The 20,228-nt window shown below is 45.2% G+C and overlaps 3 protein-coding genes across 3 annotated transcripts in view; all 3 read left to right on the forward strand.

The window, feature by feature from the left end:
* Positions 1-20,228, forward strand: part of LOC307111423 (interferon omega-2-like) — a 39,235-nt gene that overhangs the window by 8,397 nt on the left and 10,610 nt on the right. The gene's annotated exons all lie outside the window — the stretch shown is intronic.
* On the forward strand, positions 4,399-5,162 carry LOC307111435 (interferon tau-like; the record flags this gene model as incomplete). Its single annotated transcript, XM_079791327.1, has 1 exon — positions 4,399-5,162. The coding sequence occupies one exon, from the start codon at positions 4,399-4,401 to the stop codon at positions 4,909-4,911; it is 513 nt and encodes a 170-aa protein (XP_079647453.1). The 3' UTR covers positions 4,912-5,162.
* Positions 7,629-9,370, forward strand: LOC307110500 (interferon alpha-H-like; the record flags this gene model as incomplete). Its single annotated transcript, XM_079789617.1, has 2 exons — positions 7,629-7,698; positions 8,619-9,370. The coding sequence occupies 2 exons, from the start codon at positions 7,629-7,631 to the stop codon at positions 9,263-9,265; spliced, it is 717 nt and encodes a 238-aa protein (XP_079645743.1). The 3' UTR covers positions 9,266-9,370.

The raw sequence follows: 20,228 nt of genomic DNA on the forward strand, positions 1-20,228 counted from the left end.
TATTAATGACAAAGGAAACAGCAAGAAGTATGATGAGGCTGGAAGGAAGAATATGCTGGTGTTTGGTTTCCCACAGCTTGTTGGCCCAAATACATTATTTTTAAATATATTTTTGTTGATTTCAGAGAGGAGGGGAGAGATAGATAGATGATAGATAGATAGATAGATAGATAGATAGATAGATAGATAGGAGAGAGAGAGAGAGAGAGAGAGAGAGAGAGAGAGAGAGAGAGAGAGAGAGAGAGAAACATCACTGATGAGAGAATCACTGATCGGCGGCCTCCTGCATGCCACATACTGGGGACACATGGAGCCCGCAAGCCCGGCATGTGCCTTTGACAGGAATTGAACCCGGGACCCTTCAGTCTGCAGGCTGACGCTCTAGCCACCGGGCCAAACCAGCCAGGGAGGCCCAAATACATTTTTAAAGGTTTTTCTGCACTTCAGTATTTGAAAGAATTTTTGATGCTATTTAGTGACTTGTTCCCTACCATGGCCTGGTCTATAGATTTGCTTCCACCATTCCTTTAAGTCAAGCATGTCAAACTCAAAGGCTAACAAGGGCTAAATGAACGAGGCATGCAGCCCGCGGGTCGCGAGTTTGACATGCTTCCTTTAAGCTGTTAGAAAGGGGCAGTGAGCCAAAACCGGTTTGGCTCAGTGGATAGAGCATCGGCCTGTGGACCGAAGGGTCCCAGGTTTGATTCCAGTCAGGGGCATGTACCTTGGTTGCGGGCAGGCAGCTGGTCAATGTTTCTCTCTCATCAATGTTTCTAGCTCTCTATCCCTCTCCCTTCCTCTCTGTAAAAATCAATAAAATACATTAAAAAAAAAAAGAAGGGGGGCAGTGATAAAAGCCATTTGCTGGACTTCATGGAGCAGTCAAAGTCAGTGAATTTCAGCATCAGGAGAGTCAAGATATTTTTCCTTAATTCCTGAGTACTCCTGTCACCTTGTCCCTGAAGAAAAGGAGCCTGCTTGACTCCTGGGCCTAAACTATTTTGATTTATTTTCCTATCACCCTTGGGTAGGCCACGTAGAGAATGTAACCTGCTCAGGGAATAGCATTCCTAAGTCAGGAGGCCCTTGGGTCTGGTTTCTTAGACCTTCAGACTCTCTTTCATGGGAAACCTTCACTTGCTGACAAAACCTGCCTGTGGCCCCTGAATTGAAGGACATCCGATTTTCAGTTCCTCTTCTGAAAACCTTAGACACTTTAGTCGTGGCCACACGGGACATCACAGAATTTAAATAAAAAATATTTGCAAGTTACAGGCTGAGGATCTGACACAGGGAATGATTGCTGTCTTTAGTGTTGATGTGACATACAGTCACCTGCATGGTCCACCCTGAGCCCAGCACAGCCGAGCCAAGAGCAGCTTTGATGGCATCTTCTCTAACACCCTGGGTGCACCTGCTGAGCTCCCCCAGGAAATGGCAACTCTAGGGGAGGGGTTGTCGGTAGGACTGGGGAGGAACAGAGCGCCAGTTGCCACCCTTAGATCAGTGCCTGGCACATGAACCAGAGGAATCTGAGCCCACTCTGCAGAGAACCGGCTCTGAGGAAAGGTTCCTGACAAAACACTGCTGTTCTGTGAGTGGTAACAGTGAGCTCAATAATCCCTTCTTTCAGCCTTAGAGGCAGACCCCCTCTGGGGATGTTATCGGAGGGACAGGAAAACATAAACAAACAGGCAAGCTAGAGGCAGAGGGTGGTGCTGATAAGAAAGGGGACAAACCTAGGTTTTCAGCCCTGGAAGATCACAACACTAACTCAAAAGCTCCTTCCTGGGTTAGTAGAAGCCCAGAGTACTTCCCTCAAGCACAGAGTTTAAGAAGGACTCACATCTGAGTCATCAAGATACACAATACTTCCAGGCAATACGAAATAATGAATCATGTCAGGACATCCATGATGAACAAAATACAAACATTTTAGACACACGAAATGACCTTCCACATCAAGTCCCCGAGAGGCTTATGAAGGGAGGGGGCACGGTGCAAATATAATGTTAGCAAGTTCCATCCAGTCTACAAAATGCTAACCAAAGAAAAGGAAAAGATTTGTTCTGCTAACTGTCCTCTCAAGCCTGCACACAACACCAGTTTTTACTTTTAACGATTCATTCAATGTGAGGTCCAGTGATGACGTTTCAGTAAAGTGAAATGAAAGAAAAATGACTCACCATTGTCACATGGTAACAAGAAATTGTCCAACATGGCAATACTCACAACTGAATACAAGTAATCCCTTTTACAAAAAATAACATCTTAAATAAAACACTTGTATTGATTTCAGAGAGGAAGGGAGAGGGAGAGGGAAACATCAATGATGACAGAGAATCACTGATTGGCTGCCTCCTGCAAGCCCCACCCAGGGATCTAGCTGCAACCAGGACCTGTGCCCAGACCAGGAATGAACCCAGCACTTCCTGCTTCACGGGCTGATGCTCCAGCGCTGAGCTGGGCAGGCCAGGCTGACAACAAGTCATCATGAAAACACTCAAGTGTTTGCTTCCATTCCAGCCAAGACAGTAAAATTATATTAAATCCTTGTTTTGGTACAAATAAAATATAGCTGAAATAAAGTGGAAGTTTCATACATGCAGTTTTTATAATCTGAATGTTAAAAATTAAAACATTTAAAAATTTCAGTTAATATTTACTTAATAGTCAATATATAAGTATTTAAAAAATTCTAATAGAATGATGGTTTAATGTTAACATTTTTTAAATTTTATGTTGATTTTAAATCAATATTTAAATATTGTAAAAATATATATTTTATTGATTTTTTACAGAGAGGAAGGAAGAGGGATAGAGAGTTAGAAACATCCATGAGAGAGAAACATAGATCAGCTGCCTCCCGCACACCTCCTACTGGGGATGTGCCTGAAACCAAGGTGCATGCCCTTGAGGGAATCGAACCTGGGACCCTTCAGTCTGCAAGCCAACGCCCTATCATCTGCTGAGCCAAACCCGTTAGGGTTCAATATTTTTTAAAGTTTAAAAGAATGTGTTAAAAAAAAATCAAAGAATGTGTTAATAGTTTTTACGTTTAAAATATATTAAAATTTTACGGCGATATTTATTCAATTCTAAACTATTTAAATATTTTGAAAGTTCAATGAAACTATGTTTCAATATATTTTTTAAATATTAGACTTCGTTTATATTTCATATTAAAATAGTTTAATATTTTGAGTAGCTTCAGGAAGAGCCGTTGTAATGCTCGCACTTTCCAGTTTGTGTAACTTCCCTCCACGGCTCTCTAACGCTGTAACGCGGACACAGCACCCCAAAGCCCCAGAGCCCTACGGAGCCGCCACTCCCGGCCCAGCTCCCCCCGCAGCGTCCCCAGCGCGGGGCCGCCGCCCGTCCTCCCCGCGGTCCCGGCTCCGAATCCGGGCGCATCCCGCGCAGAAAGTGCCCCGACTCCCCACAAACCGCCCAACGCGCTCTGGTCCCCGCCTCCGGGCCCGCAGCACCCGGGTTCTGGGTACCAATGGCCTCGCTGGAGCTTCCGCGCAGAAGGAAAGCCCCGAGCTCCCGGGGAAGCGCAGCCGAGGCCGGGTTCCGTGCGGGCTCCCTCGGAGCAGCGTCCGCGGCCGGGCGCAGGCAGAGCCCCGTCTGCAGCGGCGGCGGCCTCCCCATGGAGGCTCTGCCTTCACTATTAAAGCCGCACGGAGCGGCTCTGCGGGCCCGGCCAGCTCCTCTGCTCTCAGACCCGACTGACTGAACTGTTCGCAAAACTCAGTGTCACTAAAGGCCTCCTGGGCGCCGTCTGGCAGCCAGCTGGAGAATCGCGCTTTCTAGGGATCCCCCAAGGGAAGTTGCTGCTAATTGTGTCCCCGAATAACCCTGGCGGTAGGCTTTTCCAAAACCAAGCCCTTCCCCCCAAAGCAGCCTTCACCGAAATGCACCGATTTCCAAACACCGTTTTCCAAACGCAGCCCTTCACAAAACACAGCCTGCGCTAAAAAGCAACCTTTCCCCCGAAAAGTAGTCTTAATCAAAACTCACCCATTTCAAGCACCGTTTCCCAAAACCTAGCCCTGCACAAAACACAGCCTGTGTCAGAAAGGAGCCTTTCCCCAAAAGTCGTCTTTACCAAAACGCACCCATTTTCAAGCACCCTTTTGCAAAACGCAGAATGGAAGGCTGTTTACTCACTATAAAAGCAGCAGAAAGTCGCTGGGTCGGGCTCAGACCACTCTTGTCCTTTAGGACCAGACTGATAGCAAAGGAAGGCTCCGGAGAAGGCTTTTCAGAAACGCAGCATCAGAAAAGGCCACCTGCTCGCCCCCTTGCGGCAGGCTAGAGAATCGCGCTTTCCAGGGAACCCAAGAAGATAAGTTGCTGCTCATCTGGCCTGACACACTCCCCCTGGAATCGCCAATGGCCCAGATCTCTCTGTGGCTGGTGGCAGGGGCCATGCTCTGCTCCAGCCCTGCTGGTGCTCTTGAGGACGGTCTTTGGATCCATAGAGGAGACAACCTGAGAGTCTTCAATCTTTTGAGGCAACTGCAAAGGATCCCCCCTCACTTATGCCTGGATGACAGAAACAACTTCAAATTTCCTTGGAATAGGGGGACAATCACCCAGATGCAGAAGACACAACGCACCTGTTTCCACCATCTGATGCTCCTGCAGATCTTCAACCTCTTCACAACACAGCACAGCCTCGCTGCATGGGACCACACCCTCCTCTCTCAACTCCTCTCCAGCCTTCATCACAGCCTGGAGCACCTGGAGCAGAGGGAAGGAGAAAATCCGGCTTGTCCCAATTTGGGAATTCTAGTCCGGGAGTATTTCCAAAGAATCCATCACTACCTGAGAGGGAAGAACTACAGCTTCTGTGTCTGGGAGGTCCTCAGAGTGGAAATGACACTACGCATTGGAATCATGTAACCATCCTCAAAGAAAAGTCAACCAATTCACAATAAATGTCTATGGCAGTGATGGCGAACCTATGACACGCGTGTCAGCACTGACACGCGTAGCCATTTCTGATGACACGCGGCCGCATGCCGAGGATGAAACATTTGCTGCTCCTGAGGATGAAACATTTGCGACTAGAGTCTCGGAGTTAGTTTTTTCCTCAAAGTGACACACAGCCCGAGTTATGCTCAGTTTTTTGGCGAAGTTTGACACACCAAGCTCAAAAGGTTGCCCATCACTGGTCTATGGTGACTGACTCCCTTCAACTGCATCCTTTGCTAAGCCCCAATACAATCTCCACTCACATTTCTGCACCAGCTGAGAAATACCTGACACCCAAGTCAAGGGGTTATTTTAAAAATACCTTGTACATCATGAATTTACAAAATGATGTTTAGAGAGAGGTACATGATCTGCTTTCTTAAATAAACAATTTTATGACATAATTGTTTGTGTGTTTCATTTTGGGGGAGGGTGGTGGTGGAGGGGGGATGGGCTATTTGCTGTTTCCAAACTGGACATTCCCTTTTTTTTTTTTTAATGGGTAGGTTCTTCAGGATAAGGTCTGGTTAAAGACATTGGCCAGTTAAGTTCATGCTGGCTCTTGTAACTTATCAACAGGAAACTTCCCAGGCCATTATGGAACTTTCCTTTTCATTCCTATAAGAGCTCAAAGCGAACACTCCTGATCAGAGGAGTCTTCTGTTTGGCTCTTGGTAAGCAGTGATTGATGGTCATGGTGGCACCTTCTGCGTGGACACTTTGCCATATTCAACATGTGAATATGGGAACTCCAGTCCGTTCTACCCCGCTGTACAGAAGGAAGCAGGCTTTCTTTCCCTAAATGTATCTTTGATTTGATCACAGCCTTTTCCTAAATGCAGCCCTTCCCAAATGGCAGCCTTTCCCAAAGCCCAGCCCTTCCCCAAACGCAGCCTCAGGAAAGTCCACCTGACCGCCCTCCTGTGCCTCCTTCCTCAGCCAGGGCTGCTGGAGGGAAGTTGGTTCATTCACTATAAACGCAGCAGAAAGTTGCTGGGTGTGTCCTTCACCACTTTTCTACTCTGAGACCAGCCTGACACACAAAGAAGGCTCCCAATCTGCATTTCCCTGCAGCAGCGTTTCCCCTAGAATAGAGCCATTTCTAAACGCAGCCCTTTCCAAAGGGCAGCCTGTCCCAGAACGCAGGCTTTCCCCCAAAGCAGCCTTTACCAAACGCACCCTTTTCCTAAACGCAGCCCCTCCCAAATTGAAACAGGAATTTTAGGGATAAAATGGGACAGGTTTAGGAGATTTTAGAAATTTTGGAAATTAAGGGGACCATGGAGGAAGCACAGGGCTGCAGAGCAGCAGAAGGTATATTTCCATAGAATGGGGGAGCTGGAAAGCTGCAACAGGTACATTTCCATAGAATGAGGGAGCTGGGAACAGCAAAAGGTCTACATTTACAGAATAAAGAGAAGGAAGCCCTTCCTCCAGAAGGAGAAGAAGAAAGCTCAAAGGGAATAGGAAAACAATAAGGAAAGAGGGGGGTGGGGGGTAGAACCTCAGGCATTTCAGGTGAGGTTCAATCTTTGAGCCCAGGAGTTACTATAGTAACCAGTCTAAGGGAATAGTGACAATCAGAGGGGATATCAAGGCACCAGGATCTGCAGCCTTTATAAGCCATGGGGGAAAGGAACTCAGTGGGACCCTTTCCCTCTCCCCACGTGGGAGTCTGTACTTGTTCTTCAGTAAATCCCCACCTTTGCTATACCACGTTTGGTCCGTGGATTCATTCTTCGATTCCAGCGGACAAAGAATGCGGGTTCCAGTCCAAAAATCCCGTTTCAAATCGGCAGCGTGTCCCAAAGCCCAGCCTTTCCCCAAAGGCAAACTTTCCCCAAACACAGCCTTTTCCAAACTGCAGCTTTTCTCAAAACGCAGCCTTTCCCAAAGCCCAGCCCTTCCCCAAACGCAGCCTCAGGAAAGTCCACCTAACTGCCCTCCTGTGCCTCCTTCCTCAGCCAGGGCTGCTGGAGGGAAGTTGGTTCATTCACTATAAACGCAGCAGAAAGTTGCTGGGTGTGTCCTTCACCACTTTTCTACTCTGAGACCAGCCTGACACACAAAGAAGGCTCCCAAGTCTGCATTTCCCTGCAGCAGCGTTTCCCCTAGAATAGAGCCATTTCTAAACGCAGCCCTTTCCAAAGGGCAGCCTGTCCCAGAACGCAGGCTTTCCCAAAACGCAGCTTTCCCCAAAACGCAGCTTTCCCCAAAACGGAGCAGGAGAAAAGGCCAACCGCTTGCCTGCTTCTGCCAGCTGGAGAACCGCGCTTTCCAGGGATCTCCAGGAGGGAAGTTGCCGCTAATTGTGCCCGCGTTCCCCCCCCCCCCCCCCCCCCCCCCGCTGGCGGTAGTCCCCTGACTCACTGGAATCCTCAACGGCCCTCATCTCTCTGTGGCTGGTGGCCGGGTGATGCTCTGCTCCATCCCTGCTGGCTCTGTTGGGCCTGGTGACCCCAGAAGAACACACCCCAACTCAAGTCCGGGGCGTCCCCAGCGCTGGCTGGTGCAGCCTGTGGTTCCCACGTTCCTGGCCCCGAATCTGTGGGCATCTCCTGCAGAAACCATCCCTAACCCATGAAAACCACCCACACGCTCGGATTCCAGCCTCTGATCCCTCAGCAATGGGATTCTTCGTAGAAATGGCCTCGCGAGACTTTCTGTGTCGAAAGGAAAGCCCCAAGCTCCTGGGGAAGCGCAGCCGAGGCCAGGGTCCGTGCGGGCTTCCTCGGAGCAGCGTCCGCGGCCAGGCGCAGGCGGAGCCCCGTCTGCAGCAGTCAGCGCTGCCTCTGGAGGCTTTTCCCTCAACACTAACGCAGCACAAAGTTCCTCTGTGGGGACCGGACCGCTTTCTAGTCTGAGATCACACTGATTCAAACGGAGGCTCCAAGTCTGCACTTCCCCAAAATCGGTGTTTCCCCTAATACAGCCTTTCCCAAAACGCAGCCTTTCCCCCAAACCCTGTCCTTGGAAAATCGCAGCCTTTCCCCCACCTTTGCCTTTACCAAAGCGCACCCCTTTCCAAAAGGCCGCCCTTCCCAAAACGCAGCCTTTCCCCCAAACCCTGTCCTTGGAAAATCGCAGCCTTTCCCCCACCTTTGCCTTTACCAAAGCGCACCCCTTTCCAAAAGGCCGCCCTTCACAAAACGCAGCCTGTGCCCAAAAGGAGCCTTTCCCCCAAAAGTCGTCTTTACCAAACGCACCCGTTTCCAAGCACCCTTTTTCAAAACGCAGAATGGGCTGCAGAATGGAAGGTTTTCCACTCACTATAAAAGCAGCAGAGCCCGGCCGGCAGGCTCAGTGGTGGAGCACTGACCCAGGAACCAATAGGCGGTGGGTTCAATTCCGGATCAGGGCACATGCCCAGGTTGTGGGTTCAATCCCCAGTGTGGGATGTGCAGGAGGCAGCCAATTAATGATGTTTCTCTGTCATCGATGTTTCTATCTCTCTATCCCCCTCTCTTCCTCTCACTCTAAAAATCAATTAGAAAAAGAAAAGAAAAATAAATTAAAATCAATAAAAACATAGTATTAAAAAAAAAAAAGCAGCAGAAAGTCGCTTGGTAGGGCACAGACCGCTCTTCTACTCTGAGACCAGACTGATTGAAAAGGTTCATAAGACTGCTTTTCAGAAACGCAGCATCAGAAAACGCCACCTGCTCGCCCCCTTGCGGCCGGCGGGAGAATAGCGCTTTCCAGGGAACCCAAGAAGATAAGTTGCTGCTCTTCTGGCCTGAGATTCCCCCTGGAATTCCCAAAGGCCCAGATCTCTCTGTGGCTGGTGGCAGGGGCCATGCTCTGCTCCAGCCCTGCTGGCTCTCTTGAGGACGGCCTTTGGATCCATAGAGGAGACAACCTGAGAGTCTTCAATCTTTTGAGGCAACTGCAAAGGACCTCCCCTCACTTATGCCTGGATGACAGAAACGACTTCAAATTTCCTTGGAACAGGGGGACAATCACCCAAATTCAGAAGACACAACGCACCTGTTTCCATCATCTGATGATCATGCACATCTTCAACCTCTTCACAACACAGCCCAGCCTCGCTGCATGGGACCACACCCTCCTCTCTCAACTCCTCTCCAGCCTTCATCACAGCCTGGAGGACCTGGAGGACCTGGAGCAGAGGGAAGGAGAAAATCGGGCTCGTCCTAATGTGAGAATTCTCACCCGGAAGTACTTCCAAAGAATCCATAACTACCTGAGAGGGAAGAACTACAGCGCCTGTGCCTGGGAGGTCCTCAGAGTGGAGGTGACAGTCCACCTTTTAGTCCTGTAGCAATCCTCAAGGGAAAGTCAACAAATGAAGAAGAAATTTATCCTGGTGACTCTCTTCAACTGCATTGTTTGTTAATCCCCAAACAATCTCCACTCACATTTCTGCACCAGCTGAGAAATACCTGGAACCCAAATCAAGGGGTTATTTTAAAAATATCTTGTACATCATGAATTTACAAAATGATGTTTAGACAGAGGTACATGATCTGCTTTCTTAAATAAGCAATTTTATGACATAATTTTTTTTATCTGTTCAATCTTTTGGGAGGAAAGTGTTGGAGGAGGTATGCCCTATTTCTTTTTTCTAAACTGTACATTCCAATTTTTTTAAATGGAAAGGTTTTTCAGGATAATGTTTTGTTTAAAACATTTGCCAGTTAAGTTCACGCTGGCTCTTGTAACTGATCAACAGAAAACTACCCACACACTGATCATTATAGAACTTTAGTTTTCATTTGTATAAGAGCACAATGCAAGCACTCCCGATCAGAGGACTCTTCTGTTTGGCTTTGTTTAAATAGTGACTGAAGATCATGGGCACCTTCTATTTTGAATCTTTGCCATATTCAACATGTGTTGCCAAATTTCTCTGGGAACTCCAGTCTATCCTACCCAGTTGTACAGAAGGAAATTAGAGTTGATCACATGAGATGTTTTTAAGGCCAGGAATGTACAGGGCTATATCACTTACGCTCCATTAGTTGGTCTGAACCTCTTCTCAAGTGATGCATTAAGTGCAAAGAAATTGAGAAATGGACTCTAATCTGCTAATCAATGGAACAGGACATAAAGTTATTGAATAAAACTACTCTTTATCTTTATTCTATTTGCACTAAAGATTTCTTGGTGAAAAAAATAACCAATGTTCTTGTTAATCATCATCAAGAACAACACTGAAAGTGATTGCAGAAATTAAAACCTCGGGGAGAAGGCATGGATGTCACTGGTTAGAGTTCCCAGCATCATGGACCTTTTGAAAGAAGCATTCAGGTTGATTCCCAGAGGTAAAGACCAAAGTTGGAAAATGGCCACATATGTTTAGTTGAGGTCTCGAGGCACATGGCCAATTTCAAGTTGTTTCTTCATCACCTGAGGGAAATAAGTATGATTGGGCAACATCTTGCAGGTCCTTAAGGGAAATAATAATGAATGGGTCTTCCATTTATGACCAGGCCCAGGATTCTCATCCTGCTATTCTAAATACCGAAAATATATATTGAAGAAAATATCCCACAACCAAGTGAATTATTTTTTAAAATAGCAGCTCACACCAGATTCAATCATAATTTCCCTTATAGAATCATGAAGTGTTTACAAAGTAACTTTAGCTCTATTGTGCTCTTCTAGACATGAGTTACATGAACATAGATATGAATTATATGTTGATATTATTCTTTCTATATTATTACCATGATTATCCTTTTCATGAATATTGACTGAGCTCCTGAAATGATAGGGACTTGACTAGATACCTAGGAAAGAAGGTTGGATAAAGTGATTTCTTTCTCCTTGAGTATTTCACCGAATCTGGGAGATCTTTTAGGACAGTGGTTGGCAAACTCATTAGTCAACAGAGCCAAATATCAACAGTATAACGATTGAAATTTCTTTTGAGAGCTGAAAACCGACTTCGCGCATGGGCCACGAAGTTTCAATCGCACTGTACGTGCACGCCCACACGTGGTATTTTGTGGAAGAGCCACACTCAAGGGGCCAAAGAGCCGCATGTGGCTCGCAAGCCACAGTTTGCAGACCACTGTTTTAGGAGAAAATAGTTCCTGTCATAGCTTAGTTCATTTGGGCTACTTTAACAAAATAGCAAAGGCTGAGCAGCTTGTAAAAACAGAACTCTTTTGCCCACAGTTGTAGAGGCTGAAATTCACATCAGGATGTCAGCATGGTTAGTTTCTGATGAGAGCCTGCATCTCGGGTTGCACACCTCTGACTCCCCCGCCCCCCCTTTTTTTAAAATATATTTTATTGATTTTTTACAGAGAGGAAGGGAGAGGGATAGAGAGTTAAAAACATCGATGAGAGAGAAACATTGATCAGCTGCCTCCTGCACACCCCCTACTGGGGATGTGCCCGCAACCAATGTACATGCCCCTGACCGGAATCGAACCTGGGACCCTTCAGTCCGCAGGCCGATGCTCTATCCACTGAGCCAAACCAGTTTGGGCTGACTTCCCCCTTTATCCTCCCACGGCAGAAGTCTGAGGGATCCATCCAGGCCTCTTCTATGAGGGCACTGATTCCATTCACGAGGGCTCCACATTCATGCTCTAAGTATTTCCAAAAGGCCCCAGCACTTTATACAACCACTTTGGGGCTTAGGACTTCAACATATGAATTTCATGGGGACACAAACTTTCAGACATAACATGTCATAAGCTCTAAGCCTATGTACCTGACATCTAGAAGAGAGACTGTAGCCATGCTTAGAAAATAAAGAAGAATGAGCAGGTTTGGAGGTAAATAAAAGCAGACAAAAGACTCAGGATCTAAACCATTGCTTTGTGACCCAAAGAAATGCTCTAATTATTACATGCCAAATGTTGGAATTCAAAGTGAAATGGAATCACTACCCCACAGAAATGTATGGAGAAAGCAGGAAGCATATGCTCACTCATCATTCTTTGTGAGGGGGTTTCCAAAGAATCTCAGCATAAAGGTAGGTAATTGCCACTTGAGGAAAGTTCCACCAAAAAGTAATGTGGTCCATTGTCTCGTTGCTATGAGCTGTATGAATCAGAGAGAGTTTGAGTTTAGATTTGTGGCTCTGTATCTGACACCAGGCCAGTTATTTTTCTAATGACAAAGTGGAGAGCCAATTAGAGATGACAGCATACATGTGAGATCAATATAACGCTAGGCAAAGGCTGAACATTATGCTGCTGCTCTTGCAACTTGAATATCCCAAGTCCTGTTCTCTGGTATCTTTGATTTTTGTGTGTGTGTGTGTGTGGGAAACACAAGAGAACAATAATTAAAATTAATATCAGTTATGTTAAATGCTATATTGAGGAGAAGGAAAAGCAAATGAATTCTCTCACCAGCCAATAGAGTGAAGAATGTCAGGAAAGACAATGTAAATATGCTCCACAGTTGCTTGGTTGGCATCCAAATGCAAATGTCCTTTGTCAGTTGGATATGTGAGTTTGAAAATCACTAGGAATTCAATGGGTGGAGTTACATGTGTGGCCATTGTAAGCCAGGAACATAGGCAGTCATGTGGGGAGGCAGTGTAGAGTGAGTAAGGGGCTTCAACTTGATTCTGAGGCCCTTCAATGTTTAATGGGAAGGAAGAGAAGAGCGACAAAGCAAACAGAGGTATTTTGGCCATACATTAGCAGAATAGCAAGAGTGAAAAGGGATGAGAGTGTATTTAAGAAAATAAATGTGCTCTGAAGACATCAGTGGATTCATGGTAGTAGTAGATTGAAACTACCTACTAAATCAGGAAAATAAGTGGCATTGGTGACCTTCAAGGTTGGTAGACTTAACAAGCAGTCTCATATTGAAGTAGCTGGAAGCGAAGTAAGAGAAGAGACATTAGTGACTCTGAAGTAGAAAAGGAGACGGTGTGGGATCTGGGAAAGAATGTGGGTTAGTTTTTCTCTGAGAGTTTTCCCTTTTATGCGGTATATTAAAGGCCTGGTGCATGACATTCATGCCCTGGGGAGCAGGAAGGGGGTGGGGGGTCCCTCAGCCCGGCCTGCGCCTTCTCACAGTCCAGGAGCCCTCGGGGGATGTCCGCCTGCTGGCTTAGGCCCACTCCCCACGGGGCAGGTGGACATCCCCCGAGGGGCCCTTAGCACTGCTGTGGAGGTGAGAGAGGCTCCCACCACCTCCACTGCACTCGCCAGCCATGAGCCTGGCTTCTGGCTGAGCAGCACTCCCCCTGTGGGAACACTGACCACCAGGGGGCAGCTCCTGCATTGAGCATCTGCCCCCTGGTGGTCAGTGCATGTCATAGTGACTGGTCATTACCCAGTTTGGTCGATTTGCATATTAGCCTTTTATTTTATAGGATATTTGTAATAAATGATTTCATGTAATCAATGTACTATTAAATCATATTAATGTGGGTTTTTTTCATATATTTTATTGATTTTTTACAGAGAGGAAGGGAGAGGGCTAGAGAGCTAGAAACATGGATGAGAGAGAAACATCGACCAGCTGCCTCCTGCACACCTGCCACCGGGGATGTGCCCGCAACCAATGTACATGCCCTTGAGCGGAATCGAACCTGGGACCCCTCAGTCGGCAGGCCGACGCTCTATCCACTGAGCCAAACCGGTTTCAGCATATTAATGTGTTTTAGGTTGTATTTATTTCAAATCATCACTTCTTTATTATCTACAATAATAATTTATCATGTCTTAGTAATACTACTTTGCATATAATACACTTTACTCTAGCAGCTGGTGAGAGAATTCATTTGTTAATTTGTTAGTCAGGAATAGGTAACTAATTCAGTTCCTCATCAAAGTATCTAAAGCAGTGGTTCTCAACCTTTCTAATGCCTCAACCCTTTAATACAGTTCCACATGATGTGGTGACCCCCCAACCATAAAATTATTTTCGTTGCTACTTCATAACTGTAATTTTGCTAGTGTTATGAATCGTAATGTAAATATCTGTGTTTTCCGATGGTCTTAGGCTCTACAGCAGTGGTTCTCAACCTGTGGGTTGCGAACCACAGGTTGAGAACCGCTAGCAGGGTTGCCTAAGACCATCGGAAAACACAGATATTTACATTACGATTCATAACAGTAGCAAAATTACAGTTATGAAGTAGTAACGAAAATAATTTTATGGTTGGGGGTCACCACAACATGAGGAACTGTATTAAAGGGTTGTGGCATTAGAAAGGTTGAGAACCACTGATCTAAAGACTGCTGATAATATAATGATTCCAGGAATTATTAATTAAGTTACTTAATTGACTTCATTGTGACACTGGTTTACTACAGCAGCTCTTTAACACATTCCATTTTCTGGTAGAGCTGGATAAGGTAAGGGTTAATATGCTCAGTAATTTTTCCTAATGTTATGAATATTTCCTAATGTTATGAATACTTAAGGTAAAATAATAATGGTTAAAATCAGCTGAAAACAGCCCTAGCTGGTTTGGCTCAGTGGATAGAGGGTTGGCCTGGGGACTAAAGGAACCAAGGTTCGATTCCAGTCAAGGGCATGCACCTCGGTTGCAGGCTCCTCCCCGGCCTGGGCCCCCAGTGGTGGGGGCACGTGCAGCAGCATGTTTCTCTCACATCAATATTTCTCTCTGTCTTTGATGTGTTTCTCTCACATTAATATCACATCAATATTTCTCTCTGCCTTTCCCTCTCTCTTCCACTTTCTCTAAAAATCAATGGAAAAATATCCTTGGGTGAGGATTAAAAAAAATATTTTTTAATCAGCGGAAAACAGAAAATAAACAATGGAAATCCACAGAGCAAGACAAGTTGTGTATAATTCAGGAGTATAAACAGATTGAACAATTATAGCAGAAATCCAGAATACAAAAAAAAAAGAAGTATACCCAAAATCCACGATATGGAATTTTTTGTTGAAATTCTATTCTGCTTGAACATTTGTGTGATGTTGAGCAACCCACTTTATCTTTCTAAGCCTCAGTTTTCCCACACATTATCAAACAAGTTCAAAACATTTACATTTTTTTGTGACTATTAAATGAATTTACTCATTTCAAGGCACTTAGCATCAGATCTTCCACAGAAAAGGAACTTTAAATATGGTAGGTATTTTCCTGGTTTTCTTCAGACAGCTATATAGGAGGATATTATTTGTCTCTCTCTCAAACATCTTAGGACCGGTATCAGTTCAGTAACTGGCCTACAAAGGAGGCTGCTGAAAAACGGAATTCTGTCGGGAATTCTAGAGAAGGCTGAAAAACTGCTGTTCATTTAAAAGAAGTGTCTTATTTTTTTCCCAGTGATGAAAGGATGATTTGTATTAATTTATGAGAAAGGAGAATAAATGCCTGGATAAAGGACAGAAGAACATGATGTTTAATGATTCTGGCCCCTGGCACATGCCTTCCCACCCTCCCTCCCAGCAGAAATCCCCACAGCACCCTTGTCATCCACTCTCGTGACCTCTCCACCCAATCACACAACTGCTACTTGGTCCTTGTGGTTTCCGCTGCAAGGTTTCCCTAAAGAGCAGAACTTCACAAGTTGAAAGCGAAAGTTGACTAACATTTCTAGGTTTTGCAGAAACATCTGCAAGAGAGGCTTTCCTTAGTGTCTGTTGAATATGATGTAATAGTACCTGTAGCTAAACAGAAACAGAAAGCAAGATCCAGGGTGTGGGTGGGGAAATGACACCCCTCTCGGGGAAGACAGCCCCCTGGTGGCCACAGGCTACAGGGCAGCCTCAAAGAGGAGGACAGGGTTCAGCTCTAGACAGAAAGCCTCCACTTCCTGGGGACGTCCCTTTGTGCTACAAAAGCCTATTTCTTGGCAACAGACAGCTGTCAGGAGCCTGTCTCCTTACCCCTTGTGCATATTACAAAGAGAGTCTCCGGCTTCAGGCAGGGCATGGACTCTTCAGCATTGGGCTGTTAAAGGGACAGAGAAGGTGCAGCCTCTACCTACAGCCTACTGTGCAGACCAGAGCCTCCCTCTGAGTCACCCCTTCCACACGCTATGGGACTCCAGGGGCAGGTAGAGCTGCCAAACCAGGAACGGACCTCCATGGCAATCAGGAAAATGCCATTAAACATGATGTACACAACTCTTAATAGTGCAATTCAAGTGTCACAGATTTGTTCCTAATATCAAACATCAGCTATTGTTATTACTTTTAATATATTTTCATTGATCTCAGAGAGGAAGGGAGAGGGAGAGAGAGGTAGAAACATCAATGATGATCACTGATTGGCTGCCTCCTGCATATCTCCTACTGCGGATCAATCCCACAACCTGGGCGTGTGCCCTGACCTCCTGGTTCAAGGGTCGATGCTCAACCACTGAGCCACGCCGGCTGGGCAAACATCAACTATTATTAGTTTTTCAACTATTATTAAACAGAACAATATTCTCTTTGAATATTTTCCAGTTGTGATCTTGACATCTTTTCACGCATTAGTAAAAATTCTATCTAGGTGTAGCAGAAGAGAGAAAGTTGATACAAGTTAAAGAACGTGAATGAATAGTATCATTGTAACCTGAGAGCTAGTGACATTTTATTTATTCCAATGGATCAGTTTTGGTATAATTTGAAATGAATTATTATAATCAGCACAATATTTTCATTGAGGTATTTCATCGGGAAGGAGGTATGAATTGCTAAGGTAGCAGGAGGGCCTGCCATTGTGGAGGGGTCTCTCATCTCTTCCTTCGGGAACACACTCAACATTTGGATTCGCTGCTCTGCAGTTTGGGGTTACCCAGGCCTTAGTGAAATTTCCACAGACTTCTGTGCCTTGCTGTCTTGTCCTCCCCTCCACCAGGTAGAAAAAGTTAGGAGACAGACAATACTTGGAAACACGTGTTTCCCAGACTGTATGAGTCAGCATTTTCCAAAAACAGAGCCAAGAGGTTGGGAACCCTAGAAAGAGTTGCATTTCACGTTCAAAGGCAGTCTGTAGGCAGAATTCCTTCTGATTGTGGGAGTCCAGTGTTTTTCTACTAAGGTCTTCTACTGATAGGATGAGGCCCACCACAGAATGGAGGGTAACTGCTTTCCTCAAAGTCCACTAATCCACATGGTAAATGCCTGTAACCTCAGGTTAAATGCCTGTAACCTCAGGTTAAACATACCTTCCCAGAAACATCTAGAGTAATGTTTGATGAAATATCTGGTTACTGTGGCCTGGCTAAGCTGACACATAAAATTAACTGTCACACTGCTTAACATTTTTCAAATATTTTTCCTCTTCCAGTGTTTGATGGCTGCTTAATTTTTACTTAATTTTTTACTTAATTTTCCTTATATTGTTGGTGAGAAAATCCCGAGATCAGGTGCCATTCAGCCACCTTGCCAGGAAAGTCTCCGTGGCCACGTCCTGCTTCATAAGCAGCAGTTAGACATTTGTATACATTTTTAAATAACCAACAGTTTCTTTTGTAAATTAGCTACCTCTTATGAACTTACACTGCTCCTCTGAGTCTCCTCTCTCTTTCAAAAATCCAATCTTACTGTCATTTCTTTTTTTCCATCAAGATACTTTTAAGGCCTTTGGTATGAGAGGAGATTTGACATTGATTTCTTCTTAGATTGCTAGCTAGTCATCCTAGAACTATTTATTGGAAAGTTCTTACCACCATGTTAATATCAGATATATCCTGTATCCTAACTCTAATGAACACAGATAACACCATTTCAGAGATTTTGTGCTGTTATCATTTGTTTGCCTAATTTCTCCCTTTATCACACTGTTTCTGCTATCTCCCTGCAAGTTCTAGATGAGACCAATCTGCCAAGCATTCTTCCCTTGTTTAACATTATTTGGATTCTTTTTTATCTTGTTTTTTTAAAAAAATATATATTTTATTGATTTTTTTACAGAGAGGAAGGGAGAGAGACAGAGAGTTAGAAACATTGATGAGAGAGAAACATGGATCAGCTGCCTCCCCCCCCCCCCCCCCCCACTGGGGATGTGCCCGCAACCAAGGTACATGCCCTTGACCGGAATCGAACTTGGGATCCTTGAGTCCACAGGCCGACGCTCTATCCACTGAGCCAAACCGGTTAGGGCCATTATTTGGATTCTTAACATTTGGTTAAATTGATATTTCATCTACAATGTAAACAGCTTCAACTTCATGGAAATCGCTGGCTCTTTGGGATGCATAGACAACGAAATTGCAATGAGTGTAATAGTCTGGGACAATTCCTTCATAAGACTGAAGAATGAAACCGAGTCCAAAAATTTATCTTCCACATAATTTTTTTAGGAAGAAAATGTTTCTCAAAAGATTTTACCGGTCACCTGTTATATTTCCAAGATGAAAATATTTTACATATGAGAATCTTTCTTAAGTCCGACTTTCTTTGTATGACTTTGCAAAGCAGCATCAGCATTTCCCAGAGAAGTGTCTTGACCTTTGGCCCATGAGTGGTTTCCTCACATCAATCATGACATGTATACATCCGTAAGAAGAAAATATGAGTTACTAAAATCCATCTGACAATATTGTGCATGTAGAAGAGCGAGGTATTAAGGCTGAGGAAGTTAGTCAGGAAATGTGTGTGAATTGCTCAGAGGCAGGGATCTCTCAAATCTCTGCTTCAGGTTACAGACAGTCTTCAGATTGTTCTCTCCAATTGATGGCTTAAAGGGCTCTCATTGACTTTCTTCCTCCACAGCATGGTGGGGTCGGGGAAGGGGGGACGTAGGCACAGGACTACAAAGGACATTATTTTTTCCCTCACCTGGCTCTGTCTTTGTGATTCCCTAACAACATTCAAATATGATGACCTCTTTAACTCTTTGGTTGACTTTATTTTCATTGTAACTATATTTTTTGGGTCACTTTTCATTATACTATTGCGATGCAAATGTTTAATGATTTGGTTCCTTACAGTCACCTTGCCCAGAAAATCTCTATAGCCACAGCCTGTTTCATGTCCCAGACTTTTGGAGTTTTTTTGAAAGGAGGAAGTGAAACTGTCATTATTTGCAGATGACATGATATTGTACATAGGAAACCCTTCAGACTCCGCAAAAAAGCGCTGCATTTAATAAGGAATTTGGCAAAGTAGCAGGATACAGAATTAACACTGAGGGATGTGCTGTGAGGGATCGGGGTGCAGCACCAGCTGGGAGCAGCAGAGGGTTTCCAGGGTCAAGGGCCAGAGAGTAGAGGTGGCCAAGGCTCCACCCTCCCTGCCAGCTGATTCCTGGGCTGCAGCTGTGCAGACCCTGATGTGCAGTCTCACACAGAAACGCCGTCAAGGCATGGAGCCAGGTCCACACACGACTTGGGACAGAATCCAGGAGCTCACCGTGCCTCTGTTTCGGCAGTTCCCCCTCTGATTCCACTAGGAGGCTGCAGCAGTGCAGGACTCACATCTGCTCAAAAATAGACAGAGCACACCTAGGAGCAGGAAGGAGGTGAAAGTCAGCAGCAGTGTGAGAACTGGGCAGAACAGAGGCAGGTAAAGCCTGGACGGGAACAGGCAGGCCCTCAGGAGGGGAACAATGGGAAGGGCCTGCACTGAGTCACCTGTTTCTGCAGATCATTCTGGTTCCGAGGGGGAGGAGATGGAAGTGGATGCTGAGAGCAGAGCTCTCCCACAGAGACATGGCCAACAGCAGTGTCCCCAGCCCAGGGGACATTGACCCCCAAGCAGCCCGCTGGGAATTGGAGGGACCACGGTTACTCCAGAGCCAGCGACAAACTTGTTTCAATTGTCAGAAAATTCTACTCTTTAAAACTATGTAAAAGGAATGTTGTCTACTTTTCCTTAGAACTTAAAGTCAGTCAGTTCTATAGACTCAGACCACACTGGTGATGTCATACAGAACCATAGACAGCAGTCCACTGGCATTTGAAGTGGAACTTGGAATCCCTTGTCACCCCACCCTCCCTGCTCAGTGGTCTCATGCTCTGGCCCCTCCTTGGTTCATAAATCCCATGTCCATTACTATCCTTGTCATCTTTTAACCGGCCCTTCCAGACCAGCCAGTGTCTCAAGCTCCTTAAGGTTCTGACCTTGGATTCGTGGTACCTTCCAAATAATTCATCGCTCCAGATTTACACTGCATATAGTGGTATAAACAAGTTTAATGCAAATAGGATTACTGAGAAGGTTGAATTCACTGTTTCAAAGATCTTAGAACAGTGGTTGGACCATAGTTAGCATGCAATAAATTTTTGTTATTTACTGTAAAATATCAATATAATTATTATTTAGATTAAGAGCACACTCTTTTAGGATCATCCAACTCCATTTCTCTCAAATCCACATTACTCAAGGCAATCTTC

Source organism: Cnephaeus nilssonii (assembly GCF_951640355.1).
Source record: "Cnephaeus nilssonii genome assembly, chromosome: 14".
Taxonomy (NCBI): Eukaryota; Metazoa; Chordata; class Mammalia; order Chiroptera; family Vespertilionidae; genus Cnephaeus; species Cnephaeus nilssonii.